This window comes from Megalobrama amblycephala, linkage group LG1 (genome assembly GCF_018812025.1).
Source record: "Megalobrama amblycephala isolate DHTTF-2021 linkage group LG1, ASM1881202v1, whole genome shotgun sequence".
Taxonomy (NCBI): Eukaryota; Metazoa; Chordata; class Actinopteri; order Cypriniformes; family Xenocyprididae; genus Megalobrama; species Megalobrama amblycephala.
In genome coordinates this window covers 56,000,770-56,027,350 of record NC_063044.1, presented here as the reverse complement: position 1 = coordinate 56,027,350, position 26,581 = coordinate 56,000,770, and the positions used below count along the sequence as shown (strand labels likewise).

At 37.6% G+C, this 26,581-nt stretch overlaps 1 protein-coding gene across 2 annotated transcripts in view; it reads right to left on the bottom strand.

Annotated features, from left to right (window-relative positions):
- grin2aa (glutamate receptor, ionotropic, N-methyl D-aspartate 2A, a) overlaps positions 1-26,581 on the bottom strand; it is a 170,806-nt gene that overhangs the window by 54,433 nt on the left and 89,792 nt on the right. For both annotated transcript variants that reach the window (XM_048202867.1, XM_048202872.1), the window contains exons 3-4: positions 16,259-16,851; positions 4,932-5,046 (exon numbers count right to left, since the gene is read on the bottom strand). In XM_048202867.1, the coding sequence (XP_048058824.1) occupies positions 4,932-5,046; positions 16,259-16,851 (708 nt within the window). The remainder of the gene's footprint in view (positions 1-4,931; positions 5,047-16,258; positions 16,852-26,581) is intronic.

Sequence of the window (26,581 nt, the reverse complement as noted above, 5' to 3'; positions counted from 1 at the left end):
GAATGGAAATCTGTCTGAATTTTGAACAATCCTGGTGAATCGGTTTTGTTTTATCCCTTATGAGTGTATTTACAACAAAACCCTGATAACTATCACAACCCAGCATATTATAAAAACTTGACAAAATGTGCTACATAAAAAATTGTCTGTCTTGACATCAAAACTGAAACAAATATGCATACAATCATGCCAGTAAAGGTGGATTACTGAATGTGTGCATGTTTCGTGTGTACAGCAACATTTGGAAAATAATGTGTGCTAAATACAATCATGTTTATGACCTGTTCCCTGATAAAGGAACATTGTTTAAGGCTTTTACAGGACTATGCATTATCGATGCAAGATCAGTGTCATTCTGCATAGCTGTTGTGCTCAGTTACTGCTGATAGTGTAGTCTTTGTGCAATATGCACACTAATGGCCATGTGAACATGTCGTCAGGGCAAGGTGTGAGATATTGCTTTGGTTCAACCGGGCTGTAAATCTGCCCCATGCTTTTGTCTTCGCTCTGCCAACAGTTCGCACTGATGAATAGGCTTTGTCAGATTAATATCAACATAGTGTGGTGTCAAACTGCATTACTCTGCGGTTATGTTCCTTAGAGCTACACGTTTGACATGTAACTCTGCCTGCCCCTGTATGTCCTCCTAAAGGGTTTTAAGAGTTCCCAACGGTCCTGTGGTTTCAGGGTCATGTCTTCAAGCTATTCTCCTTTATGATTTTTCGATTGTCTTTCTTCTGTCCACCACCATGAAGCTATTTCATCCCTGAGAGTGGCATCTTTTCAATCCACTGAGATGAAACCCAATTGGGAAGGTTCACTGATGAGTCAGTAGGTAGTTAGTGGTCTGCCATGAGGTTGCCACATTTGTGTGGTTATTTTCAACTAATTCTTTTCCTAACATTTGCACTCCAATGTTTTCTGTCATCTGTTTCCAAAACTCTGACCAAAGGCGAAAAATAATATGTGACAGCACACAGCCAGAGTGACAACCAATTCAACATTTTATCTGCTTTAATCAACATCAACAAGAGGCAAGTTGACATGGAATTAATTAATGTAATTACTTTCATGTGGATTTAATTTGGCACCATAGCAGCTTGATCTTTGCAGCTGTCAGCTCCCTGATAAAAGGAGGGAGGAGAGCGTTACGTTTGTACATGGCCACTGGCAAGCGCAGAGTGCAAAGAGTCAAAGGCTATTTTTAGAGTGACTGAGGTCCAACAACTGAGACGTCTGCCATCACAAAAGAGTCAGAGCCCATACATGTAGACATCAGAAAAAATGTAAATACCATGATACACTACCAAACAAAAGTCTGGGGTCAGTAAGATTTTGTTTACATGTTTTTAAAAAGAAGTCTCGTATGTTCAACAATGCTGCATTTATTTGATCAAAAATACAGTAAAAACAGTGATATTGTGAAATATTAGGTAACACTTTGGTATGGGGAACACATATTCACTATTAACTATGACTTTTGCCTCAATAAAGTCTTAATTTACTGCTTATTAATAGATAGTAAGGTAGTTGTTGTGGTGTTTAAGTAGGTATGGAGTAGGATTTAGGGATGTAGAATAAGGTCATGCAGAATAAGGCATAAATATGTGCTTTACAAGTACTGATAAACAGCCAAAATGCAAGCTAATAAGCAACTAGATAAAAGTGAGTATTTTTTCCCCATATTAATCTGTTATCAAATATTATTACAATTTAAAATAACTGTTAATAACAATTGTAACATATTTTAAAATATAATTTATTCCTGTGATGGAAAAGCTGAATTTTCAGCATCATTACTCCAGTCTTCAGCGTCACATGATCCTTCAGAAATCAGAAATTCTTATCAAAGTTGAAAACAGTTGTGCTGTGCAATATTTGTAAATAGTAATATTTATGGAATCCTTGATACATTTTTTCAGAATTCTTTGATGAATAGAAAGTTCAAAAGAACAGCATTTATTTGAAAAAGAAACCTTTGTAACTTTTTAAACTTCATACCAAAGTACCATGGCATTTCTGACTGTCGACAACTAGCTCAAGGTACCATATGCATTGCAACACATGTCACGATTCATTGAGATGCGACACAATATCATAATTGGATCGAGATTGAAAGTACGAGTGAGAGAGAGACTGTGCATGCGGAGGAGGGAGAGAGTTAATTTGCGGTATCAGTTTCAGCCTCTCTTGTGCAGTTCATTTCACTTTTGACCAGTGCTGCATCTCATTGAATCAGCTCTGACCACGCTGAGGATCGCTGGTTTCAGAGTTTACCCTTATTTGATGGATGAAGGATTTTGTAGGATGACCTACTTCATGAACTAAACTGTAGAGCTTGATATGAATCAGTACATAGATAAATAAAAATATCAATTGAAAGTAGCATGGACTACAGTGAGAAAAATACACAATAAATGAATATATGATTGTATTGGCCGAGCTCTGAACAATTAAAGGTGCAATGTGTACATTTTAGGAGGATCTATTGACAGAAATGGAATATAATATACATAAGAAAGTTTTCAGTGGTGTATAAAGAACCATTATGTTTTTATTACCTTAGAATGAGCCATTTCTATCTACATACACCACGGGTCCCCTCACATGTTAAAGAGTTAGTTCACCCAAAAATGAAAATTATGTCATTAATGACTCACCCTCATGTCGTTCTACACCCGTAAGACCTTTGTTCATCTTCAGAACACAGTTTAAGATATTTTTAGATTTAGTCCGAGAGCTTTCTGTCCCTCCATTGAAAGTGTATGTACGGTATACTGTCCATGTCCAGAAAGGTAATAAAAACGTCATTAAAGTAGTCCATGTGACATCAGTGGGTTAGTTAGAAGTTTTTGAAGCATCGAAAATACATTTTGGTCCAAAAATAACAAAAGCTACGACTTTATTCAGCATTGTATTCTCTTCCGGGTCTGTTGTCAATCCGGGTTCACGACTCCGCAGTAGCTATTCTATTTTGTTTGTATTTTGGTATTGCTATATTTTTTAAAATGGTGCGTAAGTGTGCAAGTCGCGGATGTCCTACTCACCAAAAACAATGACTTAAAAGTGCATTACCAACGCCGACAGATGAAAGGATTCAATGGAATCAATTCAATGGAATCAATTCAATGGAAAGGATTCCAGAAGAGAAGACAATGCTGAATAAAGTCGTAGTTTTTGTTATTTTTGGAGCAAAATGTATTTTCGATGCTTCAAAAACTTCTAACTAACCCACTGATGTCACATGGACTACTTTGATGATGTATTTATTACCTTTCTGGACATGGACAGTCTACCGTACAAACATTTTCAATGGAGGGACAGAAAGCTCTCGGACTAAATCTAAAATATCTTAAACTGTGTTCTGAAGATGAACGGAGGTCTTACGGGTGTAGAACGACATGAGGGTGAGTCATTAATGACATAATTTTCATTTTTGGGTGAACTAACCCTTTAAGTCGCCACTTTATCCCTAAATGGACAAACTGCTCAACAGAGCGCGTTTGCTTGACTAGCTACTCTGCTCTCTCTGATGACGACATATTTGTCCTGTGTTGGCCACCGTAGCTTCTCTATATTGCAATTCGCAACCTCACCGCTAGATGCCGCTAAAATTTACACACTGAACCTTTAAGCCTGCATTAAACTTAACTTGAACAAAAGACAAAAGTATAAAATATTGGCTGTTAAGTGTTTTTGTTGTTTTTTCCACCTCTTGCAAACAAACAGTGAACATGAACTACCTGGCTAGTGAATCATAAAACTACTTCTCACTGCATTTCATGTTGGTTCAGCTAATATTTTCTCCACACTGCCATTTGGCATTTTGGAGAATATTGCAATGGCAAAGATCAAAAAGATCTTTGATTGAAACTTACAAAAAAGTATCAAAGACTAATTTAATCCTATTCAAATGATAAAAAACATCTATTTTGGCTATACATTCATTTTCTCAAAGACAAGAATTTGAACAATGAATGTTGTTGCCACCTACTATATTCTGCTTTAAACACTAATAATTCAGTATCTAGTTCCAATGAGCTGAATGACATGGAATGCATTTTATTACAGATTTATAAAACTACAAAAGCCCAATCGACAGTTGAAACAGCAAGAAGAAGAATACAGAGCCACTGTAATAGAGCCCACAAGAAAGCTTTAACACTCAGATGTATAATGAGGCCCTAAACTCCTCTGAGAGCTAATTTAATGTATTTTATCCTACTGTAATACAAACCCAATATCATATCTGCAAAACAACCACCGTTTAATGAGCAATAGGAAGTTATATTAGGACAGACCACTGGAATGCGGATCAAAATAATGCAATTTCTTTGGGATGTTTTAATATCGCTGATGGTCTTTATGCTCTCCCAACAAGAGATCAAAAAGCCGAATCAGAGCAAATTTGCCTTTTGCCGCATGGATGTGTATTCATAACCGAGTCCGTCTCTCAGTGCGAGCCTTATTCTGTCAATTAGACTCCCACCGATATTGATTGATTTGCAGAGCGAACTCCACAAATCAATTTCTCCCATTGTTTTGCTTTTCCAATTATTCCTCCCGCTCTGGTTTTATTGAACCGCATTCTCTCTAGAACAAAAAAAAAAAAGAGGAACATGCTCATCCATGATACCAGCACTAATGCACACATGTGTGTTCCCGTTCATGTTTGGGCTCGGACTGGATCACGGTCTAAAAGGAAAAAAACAGGCCCTAATTACACCTTTGAATTTGCAGACTCTGGCAGTGTGTGTCTGAGGTAATTACCGCACTGACACACTTTTACATCGTTCCAGGGTGTAATTAAGATGGCGGATTCATGGGTACTAATATTGTGTGAACAGTTGTTAATGACGCTTTGCTTGGAGGAGTTATAATGAAATTATAATGACGCAGTTAAGAAGGTCAGTTGTTTTCGGCGGCCTTACCTTTTCCCACTCTCTGTCCTTGTTCAACACGATCACCACCAGTTTGGGATGCACTTGGTAACCGTCCTCGGTGAAGGACAAATCTCTGCCATCCCAGGTCACGTTCATCATGTACCTGCAGGAAGCAGAGAGCTCATCAGGTCTAGAAATAGAGCAGTCAGGTGACACAAATCTTATCTGCTGCAATAGGCGCAAAAAGAACTTTTCATCCTAATGATGTCCGTTCTATACCTAAAAGATCAAAATAACATATGAAGGTCATTTTAAACATGCAAGAAGACAAAAAGAGGAATTAATGAGCCATCTGAAGACTAATGACTGACCTAAATCAGACGTCACATTAAGCGAAGATGAAAAATCTGCCCGAGTTATTATTAGTATCCAATGAAATCTACATGAATCACAACCATTCTTTCTTTTGTCCTCGTCTTCAAAGAGATAGAAAGAGAGAGCATGTAGATGTAAAACAGACCAGTCTTGGTTCATTACAAGTACTTTAATAGCATTTGTGGCATTATGTCTGATAAGTCTTTTTTTTCCTTTTTATTTTTGTGTTTGCAGTTATAGTGCAGAAATAAAACAGCACAGCATTTAAAAACAGTAAAGCTCATAACTTTGAAATAAATTGTACAAAACACTGGTTTTCAACAAGTTATCCAGCATCCACAAGGTAATGCTAGTGAATGCCACAGAAATATTTTGTAAGAGAGAATGTTTTTAAGAAAGTCAACATGTTTACTTAAAGTCCCCCTGCAGTCAATCCTTTTATCCTTTAAAACTCATATTTGATAAACAAAATGACATAACTTGCATTTTTTCTGTGAAAATTTCTTCATGTAACTCTACACCTTTGCCTCATTTAGTATACGTGGACCCATGAATATGCAAATTAGTCCCCGTCTGCACTTACTCGCTCAAGCTCGGACTACCTGATCCGCTCAGTAAACGCTGCACAATGGCAAGTGGAAACACTGGTTTAACTCACCCATATATGTTTGAACCAGAAGTCGATGTATCAGAATGGTAACGCGTTTTATGTATCGCTCTCTACAATGTCGGACACATAACGGTAATTAATATGATTAGCCTTTGGATTGACTATGGTATCAAACAGCTAATAATGTGTTCCTAATGTTACACAAACCATGTTCTCGTTTAGCATCTCAGCGTCACATAGCTGCCTTCTAAAAATCAGCATCCTTAGAAATGTTTTGAGTGGAGAAGGGCATTTATTTCACCATAACATCGTGATTAGGGATGTCCAGATCCGATCACGTGATCAGAAATCGGGCCCGATCACGTGGTTTCAGACTCGATCGGAATCGGACGTTACCTCCCGATCAGAACTCGGATATATATGTATTAGGGGTGCAACGGTTCTCAGTAAAAAATCGAACCCTACGGTTCTCCACTTACGGTTAGGTACACACTTGCACCGCGGTCCATCTCGAATGACAACGCATCTATTGGTTAATATGGTTTGTTTAAAATAGCAACGTGGAAAACAGACAGACAGAGTTCAAATAATGTATGTTTCAGTCGATGGATGCGCAAAACGTTACAACAACGATAATCAGAAAGCGTGGACAAACAGTCACTCTTTGTAAACTGTTAACTGCGAGTGCCGTCTGCTCTAATGTCCAGTCATTTACGCCGTCATCACCCGGGTGTTGATACAGGTGAGACCTGAACAGCACACGATGCTATCTGTGTTTAAACTAAACTAATTTAAGCCTTGCTGATTTAAACAGAACAAGACGCGAAAGAGAACTCGCACGCGCTGTGAGAAGATTTGTGTGCACTCATCCGAAGCGCGCACACGCTTATTTCAGTCAGCGTGCAAATACTGAGTTCTCTTTCGAGTCTTGCGCTTCAGCGGACAAATTCATACAAAAATTATGTCAACATGCCCGTCTTAGCGAGTATCCTAGCAAACATAGTCGGTTATGTCTTAAGTGAACGTATATTAGTCGAGAAAGACAGCGCATGTGTAAGAGTATATGTACTGGATCGTGCATGTCTTATAGGGAAAAAAAACTATTCCTGCTGCCTGTTTTTAATGTTAAATCAAACAACAAATAACAAAGAAATCACTTACTGCTCTTGACTGAATAGTTTTTGTAACTTCAATAATGATTAATCTTTATTTATTTTATACAGTAAAGATAATATGCAGTGATATTTTATATTTGATTACTTTATCCATTTTCTGTGCGTGAAAACGATTGTTAGATTCCTGAAAAACCTGAAAAGCACTGTTCCTGGATCTGTTTTTTTCGCTCTTCTTTATTCTTTTTCATGTATTATAGAAGTATCGGATCGGGACTCTGTATCGGTAGATACTCAAAATCAAATGACTCGGACTCGGACTCGAGGGCAAAAAAACGTGATCGGGACATCCCTAATCGTGATATACATCATACACATAATTCACCCACTATATTTCTATACGTACCAGATTTTTCCTGTCACTTCCTGAAGTTGTTTGTGTGCTCACGGATATATATATATATAAACATGAAAGACACAACATAAAGGGCTTGTTGAAATCAGATGGGCTTTTTTAAAGGAAAGTAAAACCCAAGTGAATAGAGTCTGGATCCTTCACTTTTCACAATGCCACTGTGTTCCTGTCATATCACTTTAAAAGCGATAAACCGAGAAACACATAGTGTTGCCTTCTCACTTTTCACACCATGTCATCAGGCCTACCTCAGAGACCACACACCAGCTGACACAAACACATCAGACTGCCCCTCTCCCTCAGTAATTTCAACCCAGCCATTTTAATGAAAGATGTGGCACGGGTACAGTCTGGTGGTAAGTTTTATGCTGCAGTACTGGCAGGTGAGCAGATTTAGAAGTGTGGTGTGATGATCGATTTATGAAACTGGCCTTAGTGGGCGTCTAGTGACTGAATGGCAGAGTAGCTTGTTGAATTGATTGGGGTCCCATTTAGGGGGCGAAGCAAAGGCCTACTCACCCTAGATATATCGGTGAATCCAATTACATCAGACTGCGGGAGAGGAAGACAATCGATAAGCTCTGTTCTCCTCCGCTACAAGACATGTTTCCATTCACAATGGGCTCCCTTATTTATTTGAAACCTTCTTTCATATTTCACACCTCTCCTATTTCCCTTTGTTTCCACCTAGAACTGTGAGCCGTGGATCACTACACTGATCACACCTGCAGAGTTCCTTTTACCAATTACTCAGGAAACCAGACACTGGACACAGTGTGTCAATAGAGCTTTAGGTTCTCAGCAGGATCGCAGGAGTGTGAGAATTGTGCTCATTAGCTTAGTATGTTCTGCCACTGCTAGACCTTTGGGCAGACTGGATAGGACCACAGCGAAAAACAGAACAAAAAACATACTTGACAAATCGAACACAATATAGAAATTAACAATAAATGTGATTTCTAGGGTTCCCGCCTAATATTCGCCTAATCATTAGTCGACTAGAAGAGGCTTAGTCAACCAAAAATTGAAAAACTTGCGGCAAAGTCCATGAGGGACTTTGGATTTCCACCCCGACATACTGTAATTACCACAAGATCGTTAACAGCGGGTCCTTGTGGTAATTACAGTATGTCGGGGAGGAAATCCAAACGTTCGCCTATCATCCATCGACCTTGAATATGGCTTATCATTTGAAACATGTAAGTAGTAGTAACTTTACATGGCTGCTCGCTCTAACGTTATCCTAGATAAACATGTGCTGTTTACTCCATATAATACATGGCAGATCTTCGTTGACTCTTCCTGCCGCTGTCCTTTCCCTAGATGCTATGAAAGCCTTTGATCATCTGGAATGGCCACATCTGTGGTCTGTGTTGAAGGTCATGGCTCTGGGGTACTCTTACATTCGTATGATCAAGGTGTTGTATGCAAACCCCACAGCCATGGTGCTGAGAGGTAGAACTTGTTCTTCATTGTTTGACGTAGCCAGAGGTTCTCGACAGGGATGCCCCCTAAGCCCGTTTCTTTTTGCACTTTCGCTTGAGCCACTGGCACAGACAATACACATTGATAAAGGTATCATCCCAATCACAATATGTGGAACCAGTCATCATATCTTGCTGTATACAGACGATGTCCTTCTTTATTTAGGTAATCCATTGCAGTCCATACCTAACATATATACAGTAGAATAAACTGAACAAAGTTGATTGGGACGGTATCTGGGTTATGGTAATGGATGCTTCTAAGAATCCGGATCATCAACAAATCCATTTTAATTTTATTCATAGGATTTACATGACTCCACGTAAACTCTGTAGTATGAAGCTTAAACCTGATCCTAATTGTACACTGTGCCATAAAGGGCAAATTGGTAATTTTTATCACATGGGAATGCCCTGGGGTTCCTAACCTTTGGAATATGGTTAAAGAAAATTTGTCCACTATATTAAATGTTTCAGTCCCTTTGTCTCCAACTATTTTTATTTTAAATGATCTCTCTGATATTCAACTTAAAAAATTCAGAAACGAGTGCTTTTAGCTGGCTTGACAGCTGCCAAGAAATCAGTAGCAATGAGATGGAAACCTCCACATTCTCTTAATAAGCAATATTGGGTTCTCACATTTATAGATGTGGTATATCTTGAATTGTCCAGTGCACGCATTTACGGTGCAAGAGAGTACACCATTAGACTCTGGGTCCAAACTTTGGAGAAACTCAAAGGTCTACTGATTTGAATTATTTGAATTATTTTATTATAATTTTTATATGTATTTTATTTATTATATTTATTCATTTATTTATTTTTATTTTATATTTATTCACTGTTATTTTGATTTTTACTTACTGTTGTAATGGTTGACAGGATGCACTTTCTGCTGTCTCAGTATCTGAGCGTGTTAAAAAAAAAAAAAAAAATTAAACCAAACAGAAATATATCTATAGAAAGCTTGAAATGTCAAGCCAATTCAAGTGGAAAACACCAGTCGTAAGGGTATTTTTTTTTTAAATTGAGATTTATACATCATCTGAAAGCTGAATAAAGCTTTCCATTGATGTATGGTTTGTTAGGATAGGACAATATTTGGCCGAGATACAACTATTTGAAAATCTGGAATCTGAGGGTGCCAAAAATCAAAATATTGAGAAAATCACCTTTAAAGTTGTCCAAATGAAGTCCTTAGCAATGCATATCCACTCACAAAAATACATTTTTTTTATATATTTATGGTAAGAAATTTATAAAATATCTTTATGGAACATGATCTTTACTTAATATTCTAATGATTTTGGCATAAAAGAAAAATAGATAATTTTGATCCATACAATGTATTGTTGGCTATTGCTACAAATATACCCGTGCGACTTATGACTGGATTTGTGGTCCAGGGTCACATATAGGCGAGTCCACTACTGCGGAGATGGCGATTCAGCATTGTCGACTTAAAGCCAAAAACACACAAAACATTATCAATAAATTATTAAAATGTTTAGAAAGTCTCGTTGCTGTTTTTTCACGACACATTCATAATTCATTACTTTTGCTGTTGCACTGTGGCAACCTTTATCCATTTTATATATAGGCAATTAAAGGCTCATTATTATGATTTATATGGCTTACTAATATACATGTGCAATTAGTGTAATCGACTAATCACTTAAATGAACGACTATTAGTCGACTCGAAAAATCTTTAGTCGAGGGCAGCCTAGTTCTTTCAGCAACACTGGTAAAGATTTGGCAGACCTAATGGACAAAGGCAGCTCATTCCACAGTTTTGGCCCTGCAAAGCCTCAATCACCTTTGTGTAGACGATTTGTCCTGGGCACTACGAGGAGTTTTTGATTTTCTGAAAGCAATGTTCTGGAGGGGCAAGATACAGGGGAGCTTGGTTATTTAGAGATTTATACACAAACATTAAAGTTTTAAATTTAATTCTAAAATGGACAGGGAGCCAGTGTAGAGAGGCTAATACTGGAGTAATGGATTTGTTACTTTACCATGTTTAAAAGCCTTGTGGCAGCATTTTGCACTGATTGTAATCTATCATAGCATTTTTGCCTAGGGTAACAATAAGGACCGATAAAAAATAAATAAAAAAATGCACAATGCTCCAGACCACCCCGCTTTCCACAATGTCACAGCAACCTAGTGCACCAAGGATAAGAAGAACCCAACCTGAGCACAGCTCACTTCTCCCTAACTAAACACATAACCACCCCTGACCCACACTTGCTCATTATGAACCCTTCATCAGAGTCCTCATTACAGCAGGTGTGCCCGAAAGGGCTGCACAGCTGCTCTGGAATCAACCAGATTAAAATAAGTGGGTGGTACAACTGGCCTGAAAATGTTCACAGTACTTCATATGTGGTCAAACTGGAGTAGGCAGCTGCATTCCAACTGGTCGAGTACAGCTGAATATAACAGTTTCTCGTTAGGCATTTATAGCAACGGGGTTGACACTAATGAGGGCAGGCAAGATGTTCCCTATGCGACATATAGAATTTTTCAGTCATTAGAGAAGCAAAAAAATGTTCCTACATGAAGTTAGTTAATTTGCGGTGAGTCTGCACATCTCGAGCTGAATCCGCTGGCATGACGGAAAGTGTAAATGAAATCAATTCTCCCTTGAGTAGTAACTCCAGACATGATACACAAGCAAATCCGATCATTTTTCTGACACAGGTATCTGCGCAATGCTCAATCAGTGTCATAAAAGAGCATCGCATCTGTGCGACATTACCAGGACAGCTGGGACTGTATGGAGGTCTTTTCACCTGGGGCTCAGGCAGACGTTACAAAGACCCAGAGAATGGCAGAATGAGTGCATGCGTAAACCTGTGGTTCTAAGAGCATCAGATACGAAGTGGGGCACGGCGAGCCATAAAAGAGCAAATATGGTCCTGACAGCACATGTGAGGAGAAGAAAGTGACTGGTGTGTCTGTGTGTTTGCTCTCTCTCTCCTCTCCCCTGTGGGCACATTCAGGGCAATTAAAGTTCTTACAGCCAAAGTCTTCAAAATAAAAACATCACTCGAATGTGCTACCTTTTACCAGGCTTGTGTAAATAATGGATTCTAGACCTTATGGATATTGAAATACAAATTTAAAAACCATCTTCAGGCCTATTGTCGTTTCTTTCTACATACCTTGACCAGATCATTCCACCATATAGTGTCTCTGCTTTACTATTGCCGTTTTAATAAAATATATAAACAATATTTATTATAAAATACAAACATTTGAATTGAATTCTAACTAAATTACAAACTAGATAGATAGATAGATAGATAGATAGATAGATAGATAGATAGATAGATAAAGAGATAGATAGATAAAGAGATAGAGAGATAGAGAGATAGACCAGAGAGTGTTTCTGATTGGCTAAAAAAGTCTCTGCCACTTCTTGACACTTTAAAAATTCCCCATAGGGAGGACAGTTGAGGCTCAAGACAGTTATTTTAACCCAGCTCTTTATAATGCTTCCCATTGTGCTGCTGCCTGCCAACTTAACTCTCTTTAATGCGCTGTGATGGCCATATAAAAGTATTATTTCTACAGGAGCTCATATTTCCCTTCACTCCAGCCCACAAAGGCTTTGAGGCGAGGGTACGACTCAGGCCCTTTAAAGCCAAGGCGCAATGACATCACTGCTAACCCTCCCCACAACAGAACGACCTGTTACCACTGCCTGGAAATGTTTAACCCACTCATATTCCAGCATTATAACTGCCATAAGTCATATTAAATTTTGCCTATGAAAGTTCAAAGTGATAGCGGTGACTCCTGTGGCATTGCCCTCTGTGAAATGTGTTTTGCTGGGGGTGGTCAGATTGGCTCTCGTCTCAGTGGGAGTGTTTAAAGTGCCCTTTATTTAAAAAATGTATGGTTCCATAGAGCACAGCTGACAGCTACCCTTGGTCCCCAACATGTGGGAGGAGGCACAGTGGACTCACCATGCCTCTCCCCTGTTGACAGGTAATTTCAGTATTCGTCACTGATATATGAAGGCTAAAATTTTGCTAAGGTCCGCTTTTCACAGCACTTCAGATGACAGTCTTAAATCTGTCATAAAGGAACATTTTGCTTGGGGACTGCATATTTCACCCAGGCTTCTGACACTCAATTTTAACAAGAACATGAAATGCAGAGAAAGGTTCACTTGCCTTTTTTTTTTTTTTGTCACACCAAAGAAGAAAACTGCTGTGCCAGATATATTCCCTATATTACATTCACAACTTAAACACAGAATATTTTCAATAATTTCTGAAAGTGTCTGTTTAGGAGAAAAAAAATGTCTGTTTAGGAGTCCAACTTTAGAGGCTTTATGACAGCCCTGTTTAATAATTAATTTAATAATACATAGTTCAGTCATGAAACTCTGATGGCGCAGGCTGATGTGTCCTTAACACAAGCTGATGATAATTACAGCATTAACTACTTGGCACAAGCTGATTGGTCCATGTCACTTCTGCAGCCAATGAGCTTGTTGCTCACACATTTAAATGGCTGGTTACGTTCACTATAGCAGTTTGCAGCGCGCTTCAGAGTTCCTCTAAAACCCTCCACCTTCCCCAGCTCCACCTGTATAGATCTGCTATGGGTTATTGATATATGCTATTTGTGCAGCTGCACTATTCCATACAGAAATGTAATATATGTACATATATGTCCCTATATCCGAGTAGTGATGTCATATAGGTTTCATATAAGGCAATATATTATTAGCACATATATACATTCTCATGATATATGAAGATATAGGTATATACCATGTATGAAATGCCCATATAAGAATTATTATATATACATATATTAAAATTATTTATATGATGGCTTTTTATATGGTACTGTTATGTTAGGACCATATATGTGAACAATATGTCTAAATTATATATGCATGTATATTTATTCAACATGTATGCAAATATTCGGTATGCTTATATAGGATTTATATAATTTTATACCATGTATGAAATAACCATATTAGAATTATTATATATACATATATTAAAATTATTTATATGATGGCTTTTAATATGGTACTGTATGTTAAGACCATATATGTGAACAATATATGTCTAAATTATATATGCAAGTATATTTAAACAACGACATTTCATATATGAGACATATATGTTAAAATATGTATTACACATACATAAACATATATAATATATGGATAAATGTATATGTCAATATATGGAATTGTTCCAATTTCTAATAGGTTTCATATACGTTTTTACTTTATATGAGCATATATTACATATATTGATATTCCATATATGCACATATATTGCATTTCCGTATGGGATGTCTTACTCGCAGCAGCATATCGGCGTATGTATTGGCAGTAGCAAGTTCCTGTTCTTGCTCTACAACAACAGCAATAATCTACAGCAGCAGCAATTCAGCAGCAGACCAAATACATTAACATTGTCATATCCATTACCATGCTAAAAATCTTCAGAGAGTTGTCATGATTGAAATATAATTATATCAATAGAAATTCTATATTTGACAATTGTATCATAATTCGACCATTAGAACATTAAAGATAATAGTAGTTAATGATTAGAAAGTTGAAACTTTTTTCTGCCAGTGCATAAAACTCCAAATGTGTTTCTGGGTCGAAGTGACTTAAAATGAGCACATCACATTTAGTGTAAATCTGACACCATAAAAATCTAAGATTTACAGGAACATGTTGACATTTGTACAGGAATCATTCAGTCCAAGAACAAGGTTGTAATTTTAAAGAATACAAAACCTTCCCTCTGATGATCTACATGCCTAAAAAGTCTAGAATACAAAAGAGACCCCCCCCCCCCCCCATGCATTCAGGGCACGAGTCCTCATCTCTGCTGGTTCTAGTAGAGCCGATCTCTGGCCAAGCCTTTGACCATCTGTGCTGAGACTATCAGGATTAATGTACCCTAGACACCAGGCTGAACGTGCATCTCAGGCAACACCGCTCCACTGCAAATGGGGCAATTCAGCGTGTCTGCTCAGCACTGGCAGGTACAGAGGCATATGGGTGAGACAGACTAAGGACTGGCAGCATGTAAGCGGGGTGCTTCGGCCGGCACCAACACAGGAGCAAAAGGAACAAATGCACCCAGGCTCATCAAGAGCACTTTATATTTGGAGAGCTCTCCAAGTGCATTAGCAAAGTCCATGTTGTTCTGCCCAGCACTGGCTCTCTTTGGACGCTGTGTAAAACATTATTCATTAAAAGCACAGGAGCGCTGCACCGTCCCAAGAGAGTTTCAAAAGTGCAGCAGTACCCACCTCTGGGTGTCTGAGCAGCGCTCTGAAACTCCCTAAAAACCTCCCTAAGCATCTCCCGCCTGCCCCCTCACTGTATTCGACCATTAGCTTACTCAAGAACGCAGCTAACACAAAATGAATTTTGCATACATCCGACCCATGCCTCTCTCTTACAGATCTCTTGGGTTGCTTTTTTCCACCCCCTATTTTCCTTATTCCCCTTGACTGACCAAACACTGTTTTCGCACATAAATAGCCCTCTTGTTACCACCTTTTAAGTGCAGGAACAAGATGGACAGAAAACACACATAATAAGCTAGTCCTGGTCACTCACTCACTTTTGATAAAACCAAGTCTCAGCTTTGAAATTATGACTATTTTATCGGGACATTCAAACAATTAATGTTGATTTGATGTTCTTTAAAGTTATCTTTAATGAAATGTTTCTTGAGCAGCAAATCAACATATTAAAGTGATTTCTAAAGGATCATGTGACACTAAAGACTGGAGTAATGATGCTAAAAATTCAGCTTTGCCAACAGAGAAATAAATTACATTTTAAAATATGTAGAAAATATTTATATAAGACTTTTGGAGAAATAAATGGAGCCCCGGTGAGCATAAGAGACTTCTTTTTAAACACATTTAAATAAAATTATACTGACCCCAAACTTACATTTTGTTACATTTGGCACTACATGATATATGCATTATATTTTTAATTAACCTGATATTGACGTCTTAGTTAAAAAAGCATTCAATAAAACATTTTTGGAATCTTTAGAGGCCCCCTTCCCAAAATTAAGTTTTAATGATTGCCACCCAGAAACATAGTAGGTCTATCATTAGAAAGCTGAGACTTTACTTTGCATTGCCTGAAATGCCCTACATCTCTAACACAGACCTCTTGAGTTGTTTTTTCCACCTTTTCCTTTTTCCACTTGACTGGTCAAAAACTGTTTATGCTTTTTCTCACATAAATGGCCCTCTTGTTTCCCCTTTTTTAAGTGCAGGAAGTAGATGGACAGGCTGTTGACACAAAACACTATAGACATACATATAATAAGCCAGTTCTCGTCCTTCACTCACTTGTGTAAGGCGCTGGGCGGCAACTTGGTTTTCTCCATTTGGCCATAGCAGCTGGTTTTGGCCTCAGGGATGTCCCCAAACTCTTCCAACATGGCTGCAGCTGCTGTGGTTATAATCCCAAGCCCATCTCGAACCCGTGCCTCAAGAGGATAGTCCCAGTCATCATAGGATACAGAGATCATTCCAGAGGGGAACGTATCTGGAGTGATGTCTGGGTTGCCTGTGGTCAAGCTGGGCACAATCCAGATGTACCCAAACCCGGTCAAGCCCAGCGAACGGGCCTCTTCCAGGATGTAAGCTGCTTCGTCCTTGGAGCAGTACAAGAGGATGACTGGAGACTGCACCTTCTTCAACTGGATCTGGGTCCTGGAGTCCCCGTCCACGGCATCCAGAGTGATGGTGTGCTGGAGGTCCCAACCAACAAAGCTGTTGTCAACCGTTGTCTTAAGGATGGTGATGAAATCCTGGTAGCCTGGGAACTTGCTGGTCACTATGGAGAAGACGTGCCAGTCATACTCTTCCATGATGTTAAGCATGAGCAGTGCCTCCTGCTGGATAGAGGCCCCGAACTGGAAGAATGTTGATTTCACATCCTGTTGAGCAAACAAAGATAAAAAAAAACATGATAAATATAGTCTTTAAACCAGTGTTTCTCAACTGGTGGGTCACGACCCAAAAGTGGGTCGCAAGACTGTTTTGAGTGGGTCGTGTGCAGTCAAAGAAACAGTAACACACGTAATTCTGTGTTGTTATGATGCAAGACTTTTATTTTGAAAGACGTGCGTGAACGCTGTTGACTCTTCTGTCAGACGCAGTTTAAGTAAAGAGTCCCTAAAAAAAACGTTGTCCTGATTCAGTATCTGAGGTCATTTTCGTAACTTTTTACAAAATAAAAAGTCTCTAACCACTTTCCTGTCCCGTCAGATGTTAGCGTGCACTCTTCAATTGCACGCGCAAATACTGCACACACTGTATATCACTTAATTATAAAAGAAAGCGCAAAAGAAATTACGAGCATGCAATGTCGTAGTTATGTTGTCAATTACTAAGTCAAAAAATTAGCAAAAAGTACCAATAAATTACATAACTGGTATGTTGTGTGTTAGCTGGGAAGGATTCACATGCAGGTATGATGTTCATTCTGTTCTTCAGGAGTAGTTTCCATGTGTTTCATTAACCATTTGTGTATTGTGGATTTACCTTAGTAACTTGGTCCATAACCCCATAATATCACTTAATTTTCACTTTGTGTTATTTTGTATATTTTTAAAAGGCAGTTGTGGCTCATACCAACACACTAACTTTATTGTATTGACAAAAACTAGTTTGGGACTGCTATTTAATAGCATTTATTCATCAGTATCAGTCATATTCTTACAATTTACGTATATGATAATTATGTGTGTCATCGTTATTTTAATTTAATCTCAAAATGAATATCCATTTTTTTTTCATACTGAACAATATACTTTTGTGATGCCTAAATTCACCATATATGCCTTACCATTTAAAACAAGTTATTTTAGTTTTAGTTGTTTTTTTGTTTGTTTTTGTTATGTTTTGTTTTTTTAGACAATATAGTGCAGAATTGTATTGTTTTGGTTATTGGGCATCAAAATAATTTATAACTTATTGTATGAAATAAAAATCAGTTATAATTCCCCCCAAAAAATATTGTAGAACAGCCAGAAATTATTTAAATAATTTGAGAGCTCTGAACTCAGTATTACAGACTGACAAAGTTAACAAAAGTTAATAAGGTTCTTTATTAAAATGTAACGAGACAAAAAGGAAAGAGAAGAGCTATTCTGGGTCTTTAACTCCTTTGAGATCTGTCTGATATGTGCAGCTCTGGCCTTGATGAACTCATTGTCTAATCATAATGATGCACCAAGCCAGTTCTTTCTGGCTGAGCAGATTCAATCCCCATGTGCCTTTAGAACTATTCCCTCCAACATCCCACAGTTCCACAGCTTTAACAGGCCCTCTGAGGAACAAAGGACACAATCGTTTAAGGATTCATATTCTGAGTTCAAACTTTTCAGTCATTTTATGAATGAGAGGAGCGGAGGCTTGTATAAGGAACGCAACATGCTTTAATTAACCTTCACAATAACGGTGCTACTAGTTTTCCCATTCAACATTTCAATGTCAAACCAATCACTGCGGCCTCATAAATGCGAAATGAATGGTAGCCCATGAACAGTGTTGGGGGTAACGCATTACATGTAACTTGTGTTACGTAATCAGATTATATTTTCAAGTAACTAGTAAAGTAATGCATTACTTTTTCAATTAATAATTACTTTTTCAAAAAAGTAATGCAAGATACTTTATATTTTCACATTTATTGACTGCACTTTATTTCTCTCAGCATGGGAACAGGACAGCTGTCAGAGGTGTGAACATGATGGTTATTGTAGTTCTAGACTAAACGTGAACATGCATTTTTTCATCTCACTTGCACGGAAACATTCAGTATTCCTCAAAATACATAAAAACAGTGAAATGCAATTTTATATATACTATACATACTTTATGTATTTAATCTCACTTTATTAACCAATGTTTTGCTGCTGACTTTCAATGATCTAATTCCACCATACTAATAAGCAGAAATTACCTTAGATTTGATTTAGAAATAAGAGTGTTGAACTTCTTTCTCCTGTATCCTATTCTTCTTTAATCCAGAATGGCAGCTCAGCTGAAAGGTTTGTTTGAGCTGCGCCCTCTACTGTACAGGCGTAAATATGCATTTCCTTCTGCTTTAAAGGTGCCCTAGAACTTTTTTTTAAAAGATGTAATATAAGTCTAAGGTGTCCCTCAATGTGTCTGTGAAGTTTCAGCTCAAAATACCCCATAGATTTTTTTAATTCATTTTTTTAACTGCCTATTTTGGGGCATAATTAGAAATGAGCCGATTAATTCTCGTGCTCCATGCCCCAAGAGCTCGCGCTTGCCAAAAAAAGTTCAAACAGCTAATATAACCCTCAAAATGAATCTTTACAAAGTGTTCGTCATGCAGCATGTCTAATCGCGTAAGTACAGTGTTTATTTTGAGTTTACATTGATTCTGAATGAGTTTGAGGCTGTGCTCCATGGCTAACGGCTAATGCTACACTGTTGGAGAGATTTATAAAGAATGAAGTTGTGTTTATGAATTATACAGACTGCAAGTGTTTAAAAAATTAAAATAACGACAGTCTTGTCTCCGTGAATACAGTAAGAAACGATGGTAACTTTAACCTCATTTAACAGTACATTAGCAACATGCTAATGAAACATTTAGATAGACAATTTACAAATATCACTAAAAATATCATGTTATCATGGATCATGTCAGTTATTATTGCTCCATCTGCCATTTTTCACTGTTTTCCTTGCTTGCTTACCTAGTCTGATGATTCAGCTGTGCACATCCAGACGTTCTGCCCTTGTGTAATCCCTTGAACATGAGCTGGCATATGCAAATATTGGGGGCGTACATATTAATGATCCCGACTGTTACGTAACAGTTGAGATTCGCCTGTTCTTCAGAGGTCTTTTAAACAAATGAGATTTATATAAGAAGGAGGAAACAATGGAGTTTGAGAATCACTGTATGTGATTTCCATGTACTGAACTCTTGTGCCGAGGTAAATTCAATTTTTGAATCTAGGGCACCTTTAAGTTTATTCATTTCACTTTTGGCATGAAAAGGGCCTTAATATTGCTAAAAAATATAACTTTTTTGTTGTTATTAAAAAACAAACACATTAAAAAAACAATGTAACGCATTACTTTTTATAAAAAGTAACTAAGTGACGCAGTTAGTTACTTTTTTAGGGAGTAACGCAATATTGCAATGCATTACTTTTAAAAGTAACTTTCCCCAACACTGCCCATGAATGAATACAGTTGTAAGATGAGGCATCTGTGTTTGTGAATATGTGCATGTGTGAAATATGACTGTAAGAAGCAACATGTTGTGAGTCTGCATATGTTGGGAGGAGAAACGTTTCACTTAGTTGTTTTGCTATTTTTGGGAAGCTTGGCTTGACAATGCCAATTTCACATACCGGGGAAACTAAATAGACACTGACGCTGCAAAGTAAACACAAGCTAACTGAGGATAACACCTCACACAAACACAACCATGGCCCAATTGAACACAAATCTGCTTTGACCAAAACCGTCATGCTACTTTTCCATGACCAACCATCTGGCCCCCCAGACAACACTCTGCCACATCAATATCTTCAAACACCATATCCGATCTTCTTCCAGTCTTTGTCGATCTACTCATTTGATGCCAGCTCAATATAACACATTCATTAAAAGCTGCTTCTGATAGCCGGAGTGATTATCTTCTGTTTTTTGGTGACGAAAAGTTAATTAAACATGGGGTCGATGCTGGAGAGGCTTGATTGAGTGGTCTTTGCAATACATGTTTATTAGCCAGTCGGTGGACTGATAATGAGAGATTTTTCTGCACCTGTGTCTTTGTTTCCTGCAAGATTTAATAAAATGTCAAATTCTTTGGGTGGGAGAATATTGTAGTGTTTTGGATCATGAGAAAGTTTCATTCATTTTGGTGTCCAAACTTTTGACTGGTACTATAAACTGAACTATACAGTAAATATAATTATTATTTAAAAACAATCAAATTATGATTTTTTTTTTAAAATAATAATAAAATAAAATTTGTTTATTGTTTTATTATTATATGTAACAATTAATCATTATTATATTAATCATTATAAGAACAACCATTAATGTTTGTTCAACTCTTATAGTAAATGGATCCTTTTACACAAATGGATCTATTTTTATAGCCACAGACCAAATTTCTGAGTAATCCATAGACTGTCAAAGAGACGTTATAATATATTATTGACTGAACAAAAAATACAAAAAAATGCTAAATAAAAAATTCCTAGCGAGTCAAAATTTCAAAGAAAATGCATATGCATAGAATGTATAAAAGGTCATTCATTTAAAAGAAATATTTAAATTATATTGCTGAGACTCACATACAAGATTTATGAATCACACACTTTTTGGGTCAATTCAAGTCCCATTATGCATTCTAGGGTAAATTAAAATATATTACAATGTTTTTTTGAATCTAGCATCTAGTTAAAGTCGATAAAACACTGTTTTTTGCATTGAAATATTGTGTGCAACAGTGCCACCGTTATGTGAACTGGCCCCTAGACTAGACTAGGGGTTGGACAAAATATCGATATGGCGATATATCGTCATCCTTCTCTGTGCGATACGAGAATCGTATCGCTGCGCCAAATAACGATATTTTAATTTAAAAAAATAAAGCGCTATATATAGATTTCTTTGCTCAAAGCGTCCTACTTCAAGGCGGCGCTCAACACATGAATGAGGGAAACGTGAACTTAAGTTAACTAGCCTAAGAAAAAGAGGTTATTAACAGGATGGCGGACAGCAGTGTGAGTAAAATAGATGCCCCAGCCACGTTTAAGTTCAAAGTCTTGACGCACTTTTATACCATTGATGACAGTCGTAGATATCTTTGACGTTCTTCACCGAGCGCTTAGATATACACGGGAGCATTTGAAAGCATATATTAGGGATCCTCTGATAGACGCCTGCTTTCGAACGCTCCCGTGTATATCTAAGCGCTTGAAGAGCGTCAAAGGGTCTGTTTGCACCTGGTGACTTCATGCATTTTCTCTGATCGGATAGCTATCCGATCGTGAAAAGACCAGGTCTAAATGCCTAAATGCCTAAAAACGCATTTGAGACGGATTTAAATCCGATCGCTCAAACCACTTCAGGAGATGGTCTGGGACGCATTCCAGTCAAAACTGTCTATGCTCAGTCTAAATGCATCTGGTTGTTGAAACTACATATGTAAATTTTACTTCTCCCAAAAATACTAAAACTGAAACATGTGAGAGTCAGATATGACAACGCTACTGCATCACACATCGCCGCAGATCTCTTCAGCAAGCTGACGCGCAAACTGCCGCATATGAAAGTGAAAGTAAGTCGCAGACGCATAAATGTACATATAAGATCGGATTTATCCGTTAACCTGCACTTAACCTTTTCACGTGCATTTTGTTTTCATATTAAGACCAATATCGCGATGTATCATTATAGGATTGTCTAGCGATATATCGATTATCGCAGAATCGCTGACTCGCGATATTATCGTTATCGTGAGCCATTTATCGTGATCGTATCGTATCGTGAGGTACCCTCCGATTCCCACCCCTAGACTAGACACATTTACTTAAATGATGGATGGACTACAAGACAGTCCTAATTTATTTTCGCTGTCTCACCTTGGAGAGATTTTAATTATTACTCAGAGGTTATCATGATGTTATCTTGAAGTGCCACAGTTTTGAGTGGCAATTTCTTTAAAATGAGATCTGGAGATGTCAACGCAAACAGAGCAGATTATATTACATGTATGGAATAATGGCATAAAGATTAATCAGCTCAAGCTGCCCGCTCCCCACAGTTGTCCATCAACTCTTGAAGTGCAGGGTTAACCAAATGTGACCCTCATAATCATCGGGTCTAGTGGATGCTGTGTGTGGGGGTGAACATGTAGATTGTGCGGGGTGTGCCCTCGTTGACATCATTCTGCGGATGAACTCAAGAGATAATAGAAAGAGAGGGAGAGGGTATTTGTGCCATGTTAAAAACAATGTGTTCTCTTTCTGCATCAAGAATGAAACCAATAATTACAGAGTGAGACCATGAAAAGAAACAAAAGAGTCTGATGAACAAAAGTAAGATATTTTATTCATCAGCACAGTTTGATGTATACAAATATATTCTAATGTGTGATGTGAAAAAATACATATTATATTATATTATTCAATTCAATTCAAATTCAATATTATATACGGAATAGCATAATATCTAGCGTTAGCGTCAGTTCTGGCAGGTCACGTCAGTCAAGCTCGCATCAGCTGACTCCCAGGTGACTCATGTCTACCTTTAGGAATACGACGCCTATTACGGCATCTATATATAAGCTCCTCAGTATTATCAGCAGCTATTGCATTTCTCAGGAGCAAATTACCCTCCTCCATCCCCAGCTCCTCCTCTCTTCAGTCAGGATTGGCCTTATTATTTTCCCTGAATCAGACTAATTCTCGAAATATGTGCACGTTAAATCATGACATTTAATGATATCTGTTCTGTTTACCCTAGGGGGGTTATTGCTGCTCTCCCTGCTCTTATCCATGCTAGGCTGCATGGATGCGCAGGGAGTTCTTGCCCAGAACAGAACCATACCGCCAATACAAACTCTATGCATTATCTATCATATTTGACAATAGTGGTCCTGACAGAAATAATTTAATTGTATAATATTTTAATATCATTTTTAGCCACAAACTGCAGCACGAAAAGTATGATTCACAAAGTACATTTATAAAGATTTTGCATTGTTGCCTAAATGTAATTTTACAGCGACGCACCGAGTGTGACATGAAAGGCATGTGTAATCAGCTTCAGAGGTGTGAAAGAAGATTTGTGTGTATATCTGAAGTGTAGCAATACTAGTTTCTAATTTCTCACCCGCTTTCCTGATAGTCTGCATCATCCCTGCCTGCTGCTGAGCTTTTTCAGTGCCATTTACTTCATATAACAGGATGCCATTACCAGCCAGAGGCAATAAAACTATATTGTTTGCTCAGAAATAGGAACCGTGGTGTATCATATTTCTAAGCGTGTCTGAAAAAACATGATTTGACGTGGAGATATTTCTCAAAACACATCGCTTTAGATCTTAAGGCTGTCTGAAGTTCTCGGATGACTCTTTTATTGTAGGTGATATTGGGGTTTGACATCAATCATTCTGCACATCTTCCATCTCTTAAAGCTTTATACTATTTAAAACAATCTTAATTGCGAGCTCATGCTTCACATCACCACATCAAAAACACTTAATTTTCCTTGTGTACTTGCACTGTTTTAAATCTAAAAGCAGGCGATAAACTGAATGTGTTATTTCTGAGGGAATCAAATGCAATGAATCACATCAATAACAACTAAGAGCTTCTGAGGTGCTCTTTTGGCATCTCAACAGTGTGAGCTCTCAGACACATAAGAGGCATTTAGATCTCTCTGTTCAGAAACAATCACTAAGATATTCAGATCACAGCATCTAGCGGCAAGAACAAGTGGCCACAATCGCTCTAAAGCGCTGTTTGATGGACCATCATGCCTGTTAGCCTGATTAGACCTCCAGTACGAGGAGACATGATACGCCAATATAGGTTGGAGTTGTCGGCTGAGCAAGCAACAAGAGTGCATGTACATAATCTACTGTAAATATGCCATTCTGTATGTGAATGAGCGTGTGGATATAATCTGAAGTGCTTCGCAGGGCCATGTCATTCCCAGCAGTTGAGCAAACACAGCACAGTTAGTCTAATAACACAGCACAGAAACCCAAACCAGCCCAACTGTGACTTCGAAAACTCTATAAATTGTCAATTTGTTTTGATGGTGTGGTACTGTACGCCACCAAGTAGCATAATGGTGTTGTTGCTAATGCCAGTGTTTTGTAGCGTTTTTCAAAGACTTGGTCTCAAGAGCTGCTTTGTGAGCTCATTTTGAGTTTGAGTTCTTAGTGAATAAAGAGTAGGGCCAAAGTAAGAAAGAAAGAAAGAGAAAGGCTGATATACACAGAGCAGTACTGTAGCCAAAACATCATCATCTACACATCATCATCTGTCCTACTGCACCTATGCAGAAGAAATTCTATCCCAAATATGAAAGTACATGGTTTCTATCATTTTATGACTTTTCCATGTTATTCATTATGATTACTAATGTAAATAAGTATTTTTTTAAATCAGTTTACATGCAGATTTGCATGTGTTTGTCAGATGCCAATCTTTGGAATGAAAATACTTATATAATTATACGTACTTGTGAACAAAAGTCTAAAAAAGAAAAATGGCCAGAGAGTTCAATTCAGCTCAATGGAGGAATTGACTTTAACAGACAAATTTACTTTCAGTAAAAAAGTTCTCAACCCAAGTGTCCATATAAATACTCAAAGGTCCTCTGACTTTTCAAGATATTTGTGATTTACTGGATAAGGATTAAGGATTTTTTCCACAATTTCTACCCAATGAAAGAGCTTTGCATTACTAGAAAATCTATATTGATTATGACCCTTCTAATGTCAGGCTACTTCATAGTTTTTTTGTTTTGTTTTGTTTTGATTTAAGACAGCAGGTCTTAAAAGATGAAAAACAGTTGTTGAGGAGGTTAAAAAATATCTTGATTTGTAGTTTAGCTTATTTTGTATTTTAGCTTGTTTTGTTACAGTATATTTGAAATTAGGGCCTAAAACTAACTTTTTGTCGCACCTGCCAATGGCCGGTGACTTAAGAAAATTTACTGGTCAAAAATATTTTTTTTGCCAGCCATGAAACAAAAATAGGCATCTTTCAGGTACCGAAATTGAAGAAGTAAACTAATCAAATAAATAACACTGCATAGTCTACATATCCTTTTTTAAGTTCAAGAGCAGTGATTTTTTTCTTTGTCCTTTGTTGTTTGATTAGGAATGTTTGAAACATAGACAGTAGCAGGATTATCAGGATGCTGTCACTTTAAGTTTTGTGTTTGCATTTAATTAAGACATAACTGACCATGTTTACTAGGATACTCACAGATACTGGTGTTTTTAATTTTGAGTGAATTGGTCCATTCGAGCACAGGAAGGCATGAAAGAGAGCTCAACTTCTGTTGGAGACGCGGCTTTCCGGGCACGCGCTTCAGATGTTTAAACTTCCCACACAGTAAAATTGTTACCGGCCAACTGGCGATATATTCATATACTCACCAACACCAATTTTTACTCACATTTGGTGCCTGGCGATTGTTCATTTTAGGCCCTGTTTGAAATCTTGAGGTCCCTTGTAGAGGTCTGCGCGGGACTGTTTTTTTACCACACCCACCCGCTCCCGCTTAAAATTCACTCTGTGTTCACCCGCTATCTGCTTATAATAATTTTCTTCCCGACCCGACAGATCCCACTAAATTTAGATTGTTTCCAGAATCTCACATTTAGACTTCCCCTAAAGAAAGAGAGAGTGATTGAGGATAACAAATATAAAATGTTGGATAGCCTATACAAGATTTTTATTTGTCATTTGTCCTATGATGCTGTCAACACTGTAAAAAATGTCAGAGAAAAAAAAAAGTCACAAAGAAAATTGGGCTAAATTAAATACAGCATCTGTCCCTCAAAACTATAGGCTAAGCCAAAAAAAGGAATAAATGTTTTTTAACATCCACGCAAGAACAGAATGTCGTTGACTGACG